Source organism: Harpia harpyja, chromosome 4 (genome assembly GCF_026419915.1).
Source record: "Harpia harpyja isolate bHarHar1 chromosome 4, bHarHar1 primary haplotype, whole genome shotgun sequence".
NCBI lineage: Eukaryota > Metazoa > Chordata > Aves > Accipitriformes > Accipitridae > Harpia > Harpia harpyja.
The window spans coordinates 83,621,830-83,638,425 of record NC_068943.1 but is presented as its reverse complement, the minus strand read 5'-3'; the positions used below and the strand labels follow the sequence as shown (position 1 = coordinate 83,638,425).

General features: G+C 48.4%; 1 protein-coding gene and 1 long non-coding RNA gene across 2 annotated transcripts; one reads left to right on the top strand and one right to left on the bottom strand.

Moving 5' to 3' along the window:
• Positions 1-319: 319 nt before the first annotated feature.
• Positions 320-2,616, top strand: NXPH3 (neurexophilin 3). Its single transcript, XM_052785881.1, has 2 exons — positions 320-602; positions 1,860-2,616. The coding sequence occupies exons 1-2, from the start codon at positions 546-548 to the stop codon at positions 2,589-2,591; spliced, it is 789 nt and encodes a 262-aa protein (XP_052641841.1). The 5' UTR covers positions 320-545; the 3' UTR covers positions 2,592-2,616.
• A 2,137-nt stretch (positions 2,617-4,753) lies between these two features.
• Positions 4,754-10,577, bottom strand: LOC128140856 (uncharacterized). The gene is made up of 3 exons (XR_008234838.1): positions 8,747-10,577; positions 8,214-8,640; positions 4,754-7,520 (listed from the first exon to the last, which is right to left on the bottom strand). It is a non-coding gene; the product is annotated as an uncharacterized LOC128140856 (long non-coding RNA).
• Positions 10,578-16,596: the final 6,019 nt, after the last annotated feature.

Sequence of the window (16,596 nt, the reverse complement as noted above, 5' to 3'; positions counted from 1 at the left end):
ACGGGAACAGCCTTGCAGGACGGCACCCCAGCCCTCCAGTACACCCCCACACCCTCTGCCAAACCCCTCTGAGCCCCCCTCCATCACCCCCTGGAGACCCCCCCCCGCCTTGCCCTGGGTTGCTTTGCCTGGGTTGCAGACAGCAAAGGGTTACGCTCGGAGGTGCCGCTCTGCTCCCAGCACCTGCCAGGGGAGGGAACGAGGAGGGGATGGAGCGGAGTTTCAGTGAGTCTCCAAGAAGGCAGAGAGGAGCAGGGAGAGGAGCAGGGAGAGGGCAGGAACGGCAGCAGGTGAAGCCGCCTCCCGTCGCCCGGTCCGGCACAACGGGGTGGGAGCTGCCGGAGCCACCATGGGCCGGGGGGGGACGAGAGAAACGGGTTTATAAAAGGGGAACACCTCTTTTCCCTCGCTGACGTTTCTCGCTTAAAAAGAAGGGAGGGAAAAGGGGGGAAAAAAAATTAAAAAAAATTAAAAAAAATAGAAAAACCCACCCAAACCCTCTCAAAATTTGAGATACGGCGAAGGCGGGCGGCACCGGCTGGAAAATGCATCTTCCCCGGAGCTGCATCGTCCTCCTCATCCAGGGGAGCATCTCTCTGCTGGTGAGCGCTGGGGATGGGGAAGGGGGGCCTGGGGAGGGGGGAGGTCGTGCTGCCAAAGGGATGGGGTGGGGGTTGACAGCCAGGAACATTTCCCAAATCAATTTATCCCCCCTCCTCAGCTCCACCCTCCCCCCCACCCCATCCCCTGAAAAAACAAGCGTCCCAAAACTTCTGTTATTTTGCAGCAGGTAGCGGGGTGGGCTCGCACGCAGGGATGGTGATAAAGGTACCCCCTGATCACCCTAAAAATCTGCAGCACCCCCCCCCTCCCCAAGCACAGCAGTCCTGGTAGAGCTGCCAGGGACCAGCTCACCCGCACCCCCGGCCCCCCAGGCTGGGGCAGAGCTCCGGCACAGCCTGGCAGGCCGACCTCGACCTTGGCTTCTCCGTTGCCTTTTCTGCCAGGTGAGCCCTTCGCACCCCAGGGATCACGGTGGGCATTTGCTCAGCACCCCAGCACCGAAAGCGATGGGGTTAACAGCATCTGCCTCCCGCCCGGGCACCCTCCCAGCTCGCTGGGTACCCGCTGGGTGCCCACAGCCTGGCGGCAAGGCAGCCCCCACCCTGGCAGCTCCCCAGCCCCTGTCTGTCCTTATTTTGGGGTCCACAGCTGGTGGCAGGCAGACCCCCCATGCTAGCAGGAGGAGAGTTTGCAGAGGAGCCCGTGCGTGGCCGTTAGAGGCAAAGGGCATCTCCCCGGGGTGAGAACTCACCTCTGCGGTTTGCTGTTCGGCGTCCTGCCCCACTGCTCCCAGCTCTGCGTCTCCCCAGAGCATGGTACAGTTTGGACGTCAGAAGAGGGGTCCATGGGACATGCTGTCAGCAGCGAGATCGGTGCGAAGGCCACGAGGTGAGCACCCTTGTCGCAGGTGTGCGGCTTTCCCCTATAGCACCCTCTCCCCAGCATCTGCAGAGATCCCCCAGGTGCACATGCTCTGCCGTGAGAGAGGTGCCACTGCCAGGCTGCACCATCAATGAGCAAAAGCACCCATCCCAGCTCCCTTCACCCATTCCCAGAGCAACCACAAGAGAATGAGAGACGGGGAAAATTGCTACCAGAAGGGAAATACGGACTACAGAGAGAAGTAGAGAGAAAAGGCAAGAGAAAAGGGAAATAAGGAAAGCCAGGATGGGAAAGAGGATGGCTGAGTCATGTCTGGAGTGACCCTGGAGTGGGGTGACCCTGGAGAACAAGACTGGGCAAGGGGGGCAGGCACCCGTCACCCATCTCTCACTCCCCACCATCGCTATGTTCAGGTGATTTGTGGCCAAGAAGAACCAGGGAAAGGTGCAGAGCAACATGAACCCAAGACCCAGGAGAGAGCTCAAGTGCAGAAGACGAGAGGGCTGCTCTCTCCAAAGTCCCTGTTAACTCCAACCTTACTGCAGAATATGACCCTCCTGGAGCTGGTGAGCAGTTCACGGGAGTTATGGGATATCCTGGACAACCTGTCCGAGCGGGACCATGCTCCACACCCCAGAGGACAGAGGGACTTGGGGCCAGCCTCAGGCAAGCTTAAAAAAATTTTTGGCTGGGGAGATTTCTATTCCAATATCAAGACAGTGAAGTTGAACCTCTTGATCACTGGAAAGGTGGTTGATCACGGCAACGGCACAGTCAACGTCTTCTTCCGACACAACTCTACCGGGCAAGGGAACATCTCCGTCAGCCTCGTCCCCCCTACCAAGGCAGTGGAGTTTGACCTGGAGCAACAGATCTTCATCGAGGCCAAAGAATCCAAAATCTTCAACTGCCGCGTGGAGTACGAGAAAGTGGATCGTGCCAAGAAGACCACGCTCTGCACTTACGACCCATCTAAGACCTGCTACCACGAGCACACCCAAAGTCACGTCTCCTGGGTCTGCTCAAAGCCTTTCAAAGTCATCTGCATCTACATCACCTTCTACAGCATAGACTACAGGCTCGTGCAGAAAGTGTGTCCTGATTACAACTATCACAGCGACGTACCCTACTACCCCTCGGGATGATGCGCTCTGCCCATCGCAGGATGCCCCGGTGACAGGCGGGTGCTGGGGGGGGGGGGGACGGGGACGGTTTTGTAAGCAGGGGCGGGAGCGCGGTGGTCCCTAGAAACCAGAAGCAAGGAAGGAAGAGGAGGATTTTCCATTTTCCCCAAAAGCTCCAATGTCAAGAGGAGGAATTTTAGGCTGTGGGGTACCGGCATTGCTAAACCTGGCCTGGATCCGTGCTCTTTAGAGACTGGTATGTGAAGGCAGGGTCTGAATTTAGGTTACAGAAAATAGGACATAAAGCTACAATCAGGACTTGTGTTTCTCAGTGCAATAATGGATTTGCCTGGATCTAGGCCACATGGTCCTAAAAGGTTGGTGACCAGGCAAAGAGGGCTCCAGAAGTGGGCTTACACAGCCTGGAGCCAGGGGAAGACCTCAGGGGGGGAAAAAGGCACCTGATGCCCTCCATGGCTGTAAGACGTCCATGGGCAGCCACATCATCTCCCCCACGTCCGAGTTCTGCAGGAGCTGGAGCTGAGTTTTCCCACGTCGGGGTACAAAGGGCTGCCGGGACGGAAACGGGGAGCCGGGGCGGGCAGGAGGGACCTTCCCGAGGTGCCACCCCACCACAGCTCACGCTGGACACCATGGCACCGGGGGGGGGGGTTCAGGGACTTGAAACTGTGGATCCGCGTGTAGAGAAATCCTGGTGGAATCTGTCAAATCTGCTGACACAATATATGATTCATGTGTTTCCCCTGACACACTGTGATTCATGTGTTTCCCCTTCATCTCATCCGTGCTTCGTATCACTGCCGGCTCCCCAGCGCCCGCTCCCACCCTTGCCCGGCCACATTCAGCTCCAAACGCTGCCGTTCCTCAGTGCAAAGGTGCATGCATACGTGTGTGTGAAGTGGAGCTCTGACTGTAGCATTTAATTTACGTTGAAGGGAAACCCCCCCCCCCCCCCCAACAACACTGTCCTTGAGAGAGAGAATAAAGTTTTCACGGTGGCACCAAGGCAGGTCAAGTGTTTTTACTGAGAGCAATCTCAGTCTCCTCAGGGGAGAAGGAAAATAAACTGGTGGGGTTGTGAACGAGGCACAGGGCATCACCATGACCTGTGCCCAAATTCAGCTCCCTTCAGATGCGTCTGAACTCGCCTCTTCTAGTAACCGGGCGTTGGGTCCGGTTTTGGGATCTGCCGGGATCGGACTTTCACCCAGACATTCGGTTGCTATTGCTTGTGCATGGGCTCATTCTGCACCACTGATGGGTATTCCCAACCTTCTGCCCTTCCCCGTACATCCAAACTTCAGGCTCCCACTTACATGGACACATTCCGTCCTACAGAGAAGAGCAAAAAAAGCAGCTTCCCCCCCCAGGCCTTCCTTTTCCCCCAAAACTCCCCATATCCAGAGCACTAAGCCAGCTCCAAAAATCCCCGTACACCCCAGCAGAGTTACGGGGCAGGTATTACCACCAGAGCAGGTTTTATGCTTCAGCCTTCACAAGTCAAATTCCTTCTCTACAGCTTGGAGAGAGGTTTGCTGGCTGCTGGCGAAGTTTCATTATATACACTTTTACATCTAGACAGAGGCCAGTTCCAAAATACATCGAGCAAAGAAAGCCTTTTAGTGCAATAATCAATGAGAAGACTTTTACTCCGAGAACAGAAAGTTTAAAATGCTTTGAGAGCATGGTTTCAGAAAATAACAGGAGCAATATTTGGTATTAGGGGGGGAAAAAAAAACCTCTACCACAAGCTATCTCACAAAAGTATGTTCCCCAAGGGTTCACGCTTGCTTTAAGGAAGAAAGACAAAAAGACATGTTAAACCCCTTTCTGCCAGCACAGACAAAACAAACAAAACCACCACACACAGAAGTTGCTCATTTGGAGAAATTTCAGACAATTGCCATTTGAAGAAACAGAGCAGACAGCAGGAGCAGAGAACCAGGCTACAAAGGATGCACCATTGTCAAAAGTGATGTGGCAGCCGCAGTTACTAGGAGACCAGGACGGGCCATTATTCGGGCTTGGGAGAAGAGGATTCCTTCTAGCAGAGTCACAACCCGTGCTCAGAAAAGAAGGATTTCGCTGAGCTGGAGGGCAAACAATACAAGAGCAAAAAAATCCCCCCACCCTAAATCCCCCTGCCCTTAACCCCCCCCCTCAGCCTCTGCTACAATGAGATGCAAGGGAAAGTCTTTGCACCGACTCATTTGGTAAAATTTCCCTCATTAGGGACTAAGTTAAGGTGTACTTGAATGCATTTGCTTATAGGTTATGATTATTTGCTTTGTGGGGTGTTGCTCAAGCTGTGCTGCACGGTGGAGGTTGGCCGCGGAGTAGTTTCTGCTTCTCGAGCAGAGGAGTTAAATCCCCGTGACTGCCTCTGCTGCAATATTATGCAAGGAACCAAGGTTTAATTTCTTTCCCCATTAGCAGATGGGCATAAAATAGATTTGGGGGTGAGAGGAGCTAAAATTTATCCAAATGAAGTTCCATGAGTTGCAAACTTCATTACAAATGAAGCAGTATGTAATGACTGTGGAAAGCAGGCTTCAAAAATCCTCCGTGACACCAGGGTTCAGCAAAGTGCTATGGAAGTATTCACAGGCATTTTTGCAATTAGAGCCTATCTCCATTTATAAAATGCAGCCCCTTATCATCTTTGATAACTCAGTGGATGGCCAACCTCTTTGTCTCCAAAGCAAGAAAAGCCCTGATGGGAACTACTTACTGCTGTCATCTACAACTACACAGCGAATGTTCTCCATCTCCAGTAATTAGCTCTCCTTAGTTTGTTAATACTTTTTCCTCTTCCCCACAAAATCCTCCTAATTTAAATTTCATGAGCCTCCCAGCCGAGCTAACCTGTACTTCTGCACATTTAGAAACTGGCTTCCCAGAACAGCCTGCTCCACCCTCCCACCAAAATCAACCAGCAGCCCCCGACCATTAATTGCATTCATTAGAGCTGGTGGGGACGAGTCCATCCAGGCTCCCCAGCACTGGGATTAGACGAGTCAGAAAAAAATCAGGAGCCGATGGACTTGCTACAGGGATACAACCCCCCCAAAATCTCCCCCGTCCCAACATCAGTCTCCATCCCAGGGTGGTGGCTCCCACCACTTCGGCTTCCTCCGCTTTTAAGGACCAAAGTGATGAGACGTCTGGTTTAGTGGTGGACTTGGCAGTGCTAGGTTTATGGTTGGACTTGATCTTAAAGGTTTTTTCCAGCCTAAACGATTCTATGATTCCTTAAAATGCTGTTTAATATTTGAGTAATTCTCCCATTAAGATAATTTTTCTCAACTCTGCGCAGTCCAAGTGCTCCTTTATTAATTTTGCCCTGTATCGTAAAAAATAATTAGGACTAATCAACCTCAAATAAACCTAAATCCATCTCTCTGTATGTTACTGGGACCTCTTCTCCCTTTGTAATCTTCCAGTCAATCAGACTTTGTCTTTCTACCGTTTCCTATTTACGATATCCAAAAAAACCCAGCAGTGGCGTCAAATTCAAATGAGACTCTCACGGCCAGCTCTCACCTCCAAAATGTGCTAATGCATTACTCCAGGATTTCGGAAAGGACAAATCTCACAGGAAGGTACAATTTAATGCAAGGATGGCACAACCAGATCCTTCTCACCGCTATGACAGCTTCAAGGCATCAATTTTCCTCAACTCGGGGTCAGTCAGGTTTTTTCCAAACACAAACATTTTTTGCAGGTTCCAGCCAGACGCTAAGATCTCAAACAAGAAGGAATTTTGTTCGTTAAAAGCCTCCAGGCAAACTAATGAGCAACAAAAGGTTATTGTCACAAGAGCCCTACTTGATGCGAGAACTTCTTTGAAGGCATCAACGTTGCAGAGGTGCCAACCTTGAGGTTTTCACCAGAATTTGGCATATTTGGAGTTCTCAGAGCAGTGGCTATCACAGTCACTTGGTTACTTAAGAACTTCAGCTTCCAGAAAAACAAACAATCAGCTTAATTATAGAAAAACCCAAGAAAATGGGATTTCTAGAGGCTTAGATGTCAAAACACAAACACAAGCCTCGATTTGTGTTGCATTTCACATTTCTACATCCAGCTTGCTTTACGGTCCATCTCAGGTTTTCTTTTATGAAGTTTTCAGGCTGGCGATACTGAAGTTCCTGCAGCTGGGTGAGTGTATAACATGTTGCTTGGAGGGCAGTGGAAGCTCAAAGCTTTTAACGTTTTTGCTGCTTCTGGTTTTTTGCATCCCCCGAAGTCTCCAGCACAGCTCCCCGGGTCACCAGCGACGTCGCAGATGCCGTAACATCCCTCACCGGGACAAGCCTGGCCCTTTTGTTCCTAAACCAAACTGTCGAGGTTGAGCCTCACGGAGGGAATCCTGACCTAAGTGCTTTCACAACACAAACACATTTTATGGTTTCATGCCCAAACTATCAAATGGCTAATAGAGCCTTTGCTGAGCTTTAGCTCAGACGGGCTGGGGCTGCTGCGTATGTGCAATGCTGCATCTTTATAGAGATTATTAGACTTTAATGAGGTCTAGTGAGTCAGCCAAGCCTTTATGCTTGTAATCCCCCACTTCAATAGCCATAGGTAGCTCCTGGATGCATTAATGTCGCTGGTTCTCCTGCTCTTCTGTGTGCATAAAAGCAACTTTGGATCTGATTTTTGTTATGGCTAGTGCCAGGCCAGCATCACGCTGAACACAGAGCGATGGCGCTTGCCCAAGATCTCAGGACGGGTCAAGCAGCGGAGCCGGGGCAGCGTGGGTGCCAGGGGTCCCGCTCCAGCCCACGACCCCCCGCCTTCCCCGGGGAGCCGATGCGCCTTTCAAGTCCTCTTGAAGTCTCTTCACCGCTGCTGTGTGTCATCTTTCCTTTGCTAAGGGAAGGGTTTCTCCTCTTCACAGACCATGTTTCGCGGTGCCAACACAAGCTGTGGTAAGGACAGACATCTCATTCCCCAAGCGGTTTGAGAATCTTAATTCCTGGGCATAAATCCTGATCATGCTGTTGGCTTTTCTGATAAACTTAACCGAGTTATTCCAGGCCTTTGTCTAGTCTGCCTTATCTCTCCTTATAAAGATAATATTCATTTGCCTTCTGGGGATGGAGTGAGGCTGCATGATTGTCAAGCACTCTGGAAATCCTCCATTGAAAGGGGAGGCAAGCAGAAATGATTATTCATGAAATCCCCAGTGTTATGACTTGTTATTACACGCAGTAGACTAAAAATGCAAGTGGGCTGAATGCATCATGTATTTGATCTAAGAATTATTACAGTTTTGCCAATTAGACCCAGAACCCAAATACAACCGCTTCCCTCCTCCTCCTCCCGCTCCCCTGCCAGAGCTTAGTACCAGCTGCCGTTTCATAAACACCAACATTTCCCCATCTTCCTGTGCTTTCAACAAACTCCAAAAGCAGCAGGTCTCTGATTGTTTTCCCTCCAATTAATGGCAGAGTGCACTGCTCTCCCAGAAAGAAGCTGCAATGTGTAACGTCACATCACGACAACAACCGCTCGCCCATCAGCGGCTTTTTCCTGCCCGAGAGGGAGCCGTGCAGAGCGGGTGGGTGAGAAAAGCACCCACTGGCATCCCTCCCCCCCAAAAAAACCCTCACCTACCTGAGAGCATCAAACACTGCTTCAGTTTGAGGGACAGGGCTTGAGGGTTAAGCAACAGGATTGCTTTGCTGTTCAGTGCACTGGTGGCAGGACGGCATCCAGCCAAGCGCCGGAGGAATAGGGCAATCTGCTCCCTTAGGGGAGCTCAGCTCGTACACGCTGTTCTGCAGAATAAGGCCTGAACCTCCTGCTGGGAAGGAAGGATTTACTTTTGCCTGAGAGGTTTCCAGACCTACCAGAGCACCCATCTGCTACCCAAATGTCTTGTTTCCTAAAGGCTTGTGTCCAAAAAGTAGGAGGGAGATGTGATGCAGTAACCCCTTCTCCTCCAGGCCCCTAAGGTCACCGCTCACGGTGCAGTTTGCCATTTGCCATGCTGGAGCGTATCTGTTACCATCCAGATCGTGGTGAGGGTTTCCTCTCGTGTCTTGTTAGATTGCAAACAAAGAGACAAGAAGAGCTGAGTACAATAGTGATTTTTTTAAAAACAGAAATATTCCCATTTAAGTGCTGTATGCATAATTCAGACTTACTCGGGTTGCACAAAATTATCCAAAAGCGTTGGGGTGCGAGGGTGGCTGCAGTCACAGCTCTTGGCTCTGTGCGTGCACAGGAGCAGCGCTGGATTAGCGTTTGTTGCCCAAATTGTCCTTCCCTGTGCCCCTGGGGACAGGCAGAGCTGGGCCAGCTGGTGTCACAGCCCTGAGCCTGTGCACACGGGAGCCCTCCCTATGAGCAGAGTCGGGGATTAACCAGCACCAAAGGCTGCAGGAAAAATCTGGGCAAGATGGAGTTGAGCAGATCGTGGAAGAGAACAGCGTCTGTCTGATGCTCACGCACACACATGGTCCCAAATGCCTGAACAAAGTGGTTGGGGGGAGGAAGAGATTTTAGGGGAACACTGGTCCAAAACCACTCTGATGTGGTTCACAGTGGAGCTGCCCGAGCCACCTCTGTGTGTCCGTCCCTGTGCTCTCCCTTCAGGATGAAGGGCACGCTGCTTCAGTGCTCACACAGCTTTGCAAACCACCCCCTGCCTTCTAAAAACAATAAAATAAAATAAAAAAAACCTGAATAAGCGCACCAAAACCTACACACGCACAGAGCAAGCCCCCCCCCCCCCCAGCCCCTAACGAAACCACCTCCAAAGCCAGTCCTTGCCTCCTGCCAAGGATTTCGGCAAGCCTCGGCGGCTCTGTTTCCAGCTGAACTAGCATCTGGTTGCTCGCGATGGTCTGAACCGCACTGTCAGTGTCTGCAGGAGATTGCCAAATCCCCTGGGATGAGGGACCGCATCGCCTCGCACGCTGGTACGTGGCGTCGAGCACGCTGTCAGCGCTCAATAGATCGTTACAGCCGCATCCACAGGCGCTTCAGCAGGTGAAGCAGCGAAATAAAGGGAGAGGGGGAAGTTACAGGCAATGGAAAACACAAGAAAGAGAACAAGAATTCAGACCTAAAAAAAAGGAAAGGCTGTCAAGAGGCAGCAAGAGGAGGACAGGAATGGAAAACTTGTCCAGCTCTTTCAAATCCCACCAGACCCTAACTCCTCTGCAGAGAATTCCCAACTCAAACCGCTTCAAACCCCACACCTGCTTGCACTAAAAAATATGCTAAATAATTCAGTTTTTACTCATGTGCTCTCGAGCTGCAGAATCTTCCCAGCTCCTGTAGCTTTGCGTGGTATTTTAGGGAGAAGGTACAAACTGGCTGGGATTGAGGGAGGGGAGGTCGGTGTGTTGCCCCACCACCGTGCCCTGGGACAGCAGACCTCTGGTTTCTGGTGCTGCTGATCTTCGTCGAGCGGTGCAGAGCCCGTGTCAGCATGGTGGCTGCGACACGCAGGGAACAGAGATGTGCCACATACAGGATAAAGGCAGGGAGAAGGGAGGGCTGGTGTGTTTTCCACCTGCCAGGCTTTTCTGATCTGTGGCAGATGTCTCTTCGCTTTCAAACCGCATCACGAAGTGTCCGCTTTCATCTAGCCTCCTCATTGGGAAATTTTCCCATAAGGGGAAAAAAAATTGTCTTCTGCGGTCTACTCAAAGCATCACGCCGTCAAGGACGCACGCCTGCCTCTTCAGCACGTGTCTGTAGGACTTTATCCTGGACCGACGGCTCTCCTGCTCCCCCCACTTCTGCCAATCCTTCTGGAAGACCAACGGCCTCATGCCTGCCCTGGTCCCTGCCCCGGTGCACTGGGAAGACCATGGGGTGATCCCCAGTGGCATGTGCTCCTCCTGAAAGCTCCCCACACACTGAATACGGACACACACTACCTCCTATGCTACCTCCCAAACTCTCCATCAAGGAAAATTCCTTTACGAGCAGCAAAAAAACCCCATTTTTCTTGCTCCGAAACAGATCAAGGGGAAAAGGACAAATGTCCCGGAGCAAGTCGCCACAGGTGGGATGCAGCTGGCTTGGTCACCGCTGTCACCCTTCGGAATCACCGACCTCCTCTCCCTACCTCTGCGTCATGCCTCAATCCAAACCACACGCATTGGGGACCTGCTTTCACGCACTGCTGACATGGACTTGTCCTCCAGCTGCAAAGAGGCACCTACGTTCATGTGCACATTTTTCCTCCAGACTTTTAAAGCATCCTAACACAGTTTCATTAGGCTGAAGCTACTGGAGGAAATGTAGAAAGACAATTATAAACTAAATGAGAATTTCAGCAGGTTCCTTGGCTGAAACCATCTCCTGGGAAGGGTCCTGTTCAGAGACCAGTGTCATGGGCACAGCAGCCCAGACTAGAAGGAAATCCTTAGTTTCAGGCACAGGGGCTCTTAAATTTGATGTCTTGTTCGGAAAACTACAATCCCAACAACAAAACCAGTGAAGATACGGCATCTAAACGGAGATTCCTCAATGGACTCTATACACGCATGGTTAAATAAAGAAGTGAAGACAGCCCATGGTGGAGCAGCCCAGGAGCCTACTGTGTCTGCAAATCAGTTTGAGGGTACACTGGTACTTTATAAACCTTTTGAAATTGCTGCCTGAAGACACTGATTTTAACTACTATGTTCTCTCTTCTTGCCTCCAGTATTAGACATCATCCCATTGTGATGGTGATCAGATGCTGAGATACCCAACACAGAGTCTTTTAGTTACTATCGCTGCCGTCTACCTCTGAGGGCTTAAAAATGTTTACACCCAGCTCAAATTGGCATTTTTCTCAGCTATCAGAGGAAGCATAACTATTCTTGCATTTATTGTCATCCCACGAGCAAGTGCTGCTTATCTTGCAGATTTTATTTTGATCTCCACAGCCCACTGGATGCTCTGGCACTTTGTCACGGGAAGACAGATATTTGCTTATACCATTGGTGGCCAGCTCTGTGTTTGCAGCCTCTGTTATAGCAAACATGATATCTTAATTAAGGGACTTGTTGGCTTGCTAAACTCAGACAGATGGGATCTTAATTCAATTAGTATACTTTAATTACCTATTATAGTAGGACTTTAAAAAAAAATGGACACAAGTGAAAGGGTTTCTGAGCAGCTATCAATCCTATCATGTACTTATAAATGATAAGCAGTAAATGCTGTTCAGTGGCTTCTTTCTACCACTCCTCTTCCTCACCCCTAAAACTGGCTGAATTTTATCTACCATTTTGGAAATTTTGCATGATCTCTTCCCTTATGTATTGAAAATAAACAGAAGCAAGCTCTGAAGTGGCAACACACACAAGTAAATCAATTGGAAAACAGGATGCCTGTATGTTAACCCACATCCTCCTGACATCTCAAGCTACAGCAAGTAACCTGAAGAAGATCCACGTATTTTTGCTTCACAGATTATAAACTGCCAGTTAATGCCAGTCAAGAGGTCTGAACCTGATTTAAAAATAATCTTGTGTTGGGACACAAGGCTGTGCCAGATTATTTCTTCTGGTCCCTTTAAAAATCATTCTCTAAGAAAAGCCCTACATCAGTAAATCATAGTTGGGGTCCATTATAAGGAGTCTCTCTCTACAGCTGATCTGAGACAACACGGACAAATTTGTGGTTAATAGGTGCTGATGGAAGAAATCTCCCCACAGCTACTATTTTGTGAAAACTCCTCATTTTGAGGTCTGCTTCTATTACACAGGGTTGTTTTTGTCTAGGGATGGAACTGAATTTTGGAAAAACATCCCTCTTCATCTGGTTGGAAGAGGGCTATTTCATCCCCAAAGCACCAAAAGAGCATAAGCAGGTCTCAGAAGACACAACTTCCCATTTACATTTTTATGAGCAAAAGGGTGGGCTTGGCATTCTCGTGATTTTTTTATTTCTATTTTGGGAATTAAGCTTGGAAAACAGGTGGAAGCAGCGCTTAGAATTGCTTAAAACTCTTTGACCACAAGATGTGACATTATAGCATGCTTGCAACATCCAATAAACCTTTGAAAACAAGGTACTGGCCCAATTTTTTCTTGGCAGCTCTCTAGTCATCCATCCATTGCCAAGAACAGCATGAGCAGAGGGAGTGGCAATGCACGCATCCCTAAATCTCCCACACTAACAAATGGGGAATAAACATGAAGACCCAGTCTAGGCACGGCTTTCTGCTGAGACTGCCAACAGTGGGACCTGTGAGTGTCAAAACCAATTGTGCTCCGAGACCCCTGTCTTTAATAGACCTCCGTCTATTAAAGAAAAGCATTTCTGGTAAGATACTGAGAGCCCAAATATAGCAAAGATTTGAAGTTTTGGGCTGGTTTGTTGTTGTTGTTTTAAAACAACTAAAGAGCTCTGAAAAATAAAGTACTATTGTATGCATTATCTACACCTAAACACAGCCTACCTATTTTCTGATGCATCAGGCTCTCCTCCCACTGTTCCTAAAGCCTCTTCTCTCTTCCTTACGTCGCCATTTTACAGAAGCATACACCCACATGCCTTTTCTATAGCACCAATCCACAGCCAGAGGTTTCAAATATTAGGGGGAAGGTAATGACACGTATTTTAAATATCTAGTGACTGTTCACCAACCGGAAAAGTCCACTAACATCAAAACCCCAAGATGTTCCTCTCCACATGCTGCAGGCAAGGAGAAGCACAAGGTGCCAGTGCTGGGGACAAGAAGGGAAACACAAATGGAGCCACCAGTCAAAACAGCTGCGGCTCTTAAATCCACCGCGTTTCATCTCTGTGATGCTGCCCGTCAGCCGCTGCTGAACTGACACTGCAAATATCTACCCATACCTATCAATCACTCTGTATCATCACAGCTGGCAGAGAAGCGCTGAACAGCAGTGCTGGTTCACAGGCATTAGGTAAAAGGCATTTGTTAGATTTAATTTTGGAGAACCACGCTGTCAAAGAATATATAGACAAGATTTAAAAAGCAAACCACTCATCAATATAACAAAAACACCACTTATGTCCTACAGCCCAGCTCCATGCCATGCTAAAGCACCCACAATAATTACAACCTCACAGAATTATGCGTTTTAGAAGTCCCAGCAGCCCTGGAATAGTATGGAGTTATTGCTGTGGTGCTGAAAGGAAGGAAAAAAGCTTATTTAAACATTTACCGTATGTGAAATGCCTCTCTTTTTCCCTTGCCTTTTGACGCTTCAGCACCTAGAAATAAATCTAGCTCATTAAAGAATATTTCGTAGTTCAGTTTTGTTTATAGGCCCCAGCTAAGTAATGCCTGCTACCTAATTCAGCTTTTACCATCTGGCACATCACATTAGAAATCAAATCTGCAAGGTGGTTTATTTTTTCTTTTTTTTTTTAATTCAGGAGAATCTGAGTTAGGAGTGACATCACACTCCTATGAGTGTGAATAAAGAAAAGGCGTTTTATTTCACATCCTCTAGAGAGAGAAATTATTACAACCCACCAGAGTATGGCCTGCTCACTTAAGTCTAAATGTTTTACAGTCGTAAGCGGTGACTGCAAGCGATTGAGTTAGTGCCTGCCCATCAGCAGGGCCACCGCAAAGGGCATGGACAGCACGTGAACCGATTTCCTGGCAGCCCACATATGTAGAAGCAAGCATGCAACACAATACTCGTATCTCAGCTGCACAGAGATATAGGCAGTTGGACTAGATGATTGTTTTAAGTCCCTTCTAACTGAAAATATTCCTATCCTAAGACAGACTAACTCTGAGGCTGCTGTTGGGTGAACACACCATTACAGAATGCCGTTATTGCAATAAGCAAACTGGGACAGCGAGACACAATAATTATCTTGCCCAAGTTTGCTGTCTTCTTGCTGTACAGCACACAGGATAGAAGCCAATCTCCCTAAATCCACAAACACAGACAATATAAAGAGAAAACTTCCAGTCTGCCAGCTCTCTCATTGCTGGCCACAAAAAGCACCGGCCGGTTGTCCTTGCAAGGAGGGTGAAACCCCTGATGAGCCTCCAACAACCACCGGAGCTGGCTGCGAGCTGTAGCCTGGCCACAGACTAAAAACTCAACATCCTGTTTAGCTATTTTTGTCGAGTGTTTTGTTGTTTGGCAAAAATTCAGTAATAAGCAATAATTTTGCCAACGCCACCTGCCTAGAGGAGTGAAAAAAGTTAGTGGGAAAGAAGAGAAGCACGGACAAACTGCAATGCAGCAACAACCAGAATCAACGGTGGGAAACTCTCCTCCCAACACAAAATAAAAAAGCAACCAAAACCTCATAGTCCTATGATAACATTGAATAAGTAGGCGTGAACAGGAGAAAAGGACCCACCCCAGCTATGGGATGCAACCACCTTAAGAGTTAACACTTATATTGCTTCATATTACCACGCTAAGATTAAAAAAAGCAAATAAAGAGCACTCCAGCTATAGCATTAGACGTGGCAGCGAGGAGCAGGTTTGCAGATATCCACGCAAGGACGTCACTCTCCAGGATGCCACACTATTAAACATAGAGGACCAGCACACCCACCTCCCCCTGTGTCAGAACCAGATCCCTGTTTGACAAAGTGCTTTCTCTAGTAGGTTTTAAATGACTCAAAATGCTCAGGGATAACCTCCACATCTGCCAGGAGCCTTCCAGAAGAAGTAGGACGACAGTTTGAAATTGGTTTTCATTTGTTCGTTTTCATCTCATTACTCCTAGATGCGCAACCTCTGGCTATTTCAAGGCTCAGAAAGCTTCATTAGCAGCTCGGTACAAACATCTGAAGAGTTCTCGTCCTCAACACTGCTCCCCAGTGGCAAGAGTCAACGATATTCTCTTCAATCCCTGCTCAGTCTCCCGATGGCAGAGCTCAAGTAACATTTCTGCATTTGGATTAGAGAAAAATACTCCAGCGTAACACAGGACGTCATTTCTCTTCAGCAGGGCTGGGGGAAGCATTCCTGTTCCCATCCAGTTTATCATCCACCATCTCGATTAACTACTTTTTTTTTTTTTTTGGCCATTGATGCTTTTCAATTATTCAAAGAGGAGCCCTACATTTTATACCTCTCCTGCCTGTGACTTTTCGTAATTTGATGGAATAATTGCAATCCTCTCTCCATCCCTTCCCAATTTACCCCATCAATTAACACATTTCCTCAAGTGATTTTAATAATTCAGTCTCAGAGACAAAGTCTAATGTATCAAGTAGGAGCACGATGCAAAATCCAAACCCAAACTTAACCCAAAGCTCAGCTGATTTTTCTTGCCTGCGCTCTGCCCAACAAACTTCAACTGGGTTAAAAGCCCAATCCTACGCTGAACCGCTCCTGCTTTGTTTATCATATGTATTTTCCAAAAGCCTTCCAGGTCACTGCAATTTATTTCCCCAACTATTTCATGGGCTGTTCGGTTTTTTCCCCTGCTGTCTCCCAGTTTCTTTTGCCCCTTGTCTTCCTGCACAGTTCAAGCTGCACACGCCTGCTGTACTCCCTCTTGCTGTGCACCCATCAGCACCACCACCAGCAGTTTTAAAGTTAACTTTAAATGTAACACAACACAAGAAACTGGGATTGCCAAGGCAAAATTTGCTGCAGCATGTGTCTGGAATTGCAGCCAAAGATCCAAGTGGGCAGCAGGTCAGAAAAAAAAAAAATACACCCTCTGTAATTAAATGTCTTCATATTAGATTAACCAAAAAAGTCATTAGAAATAAATGAGTTAAGTAATTCTGCAACACAAGTTATATGGCAGTCATGAGAGAAAGAAAAACTGCATGGCCCAAGCTGACTGAAAAAGATAATTATTTTAGCAAAGCCTTTTACAAAATAAATTGCACAGAAGTTGAGAAACCTTCTGAAATGAAAGTTTTTGGGAAAAAAAAAATCTTTGGCTGCTTCAAGGAAGTGGGGGGGGAAGAAAGAAAGAGGAAAAAAAAAAGAAAAAGGAGAGAGACGGTATTGTGTCCTTAACAGCAGTTTGAGAACCAGAACAAAGCCAGAGAGAGTTTCAAAGCACAGCAGCTCTCCCC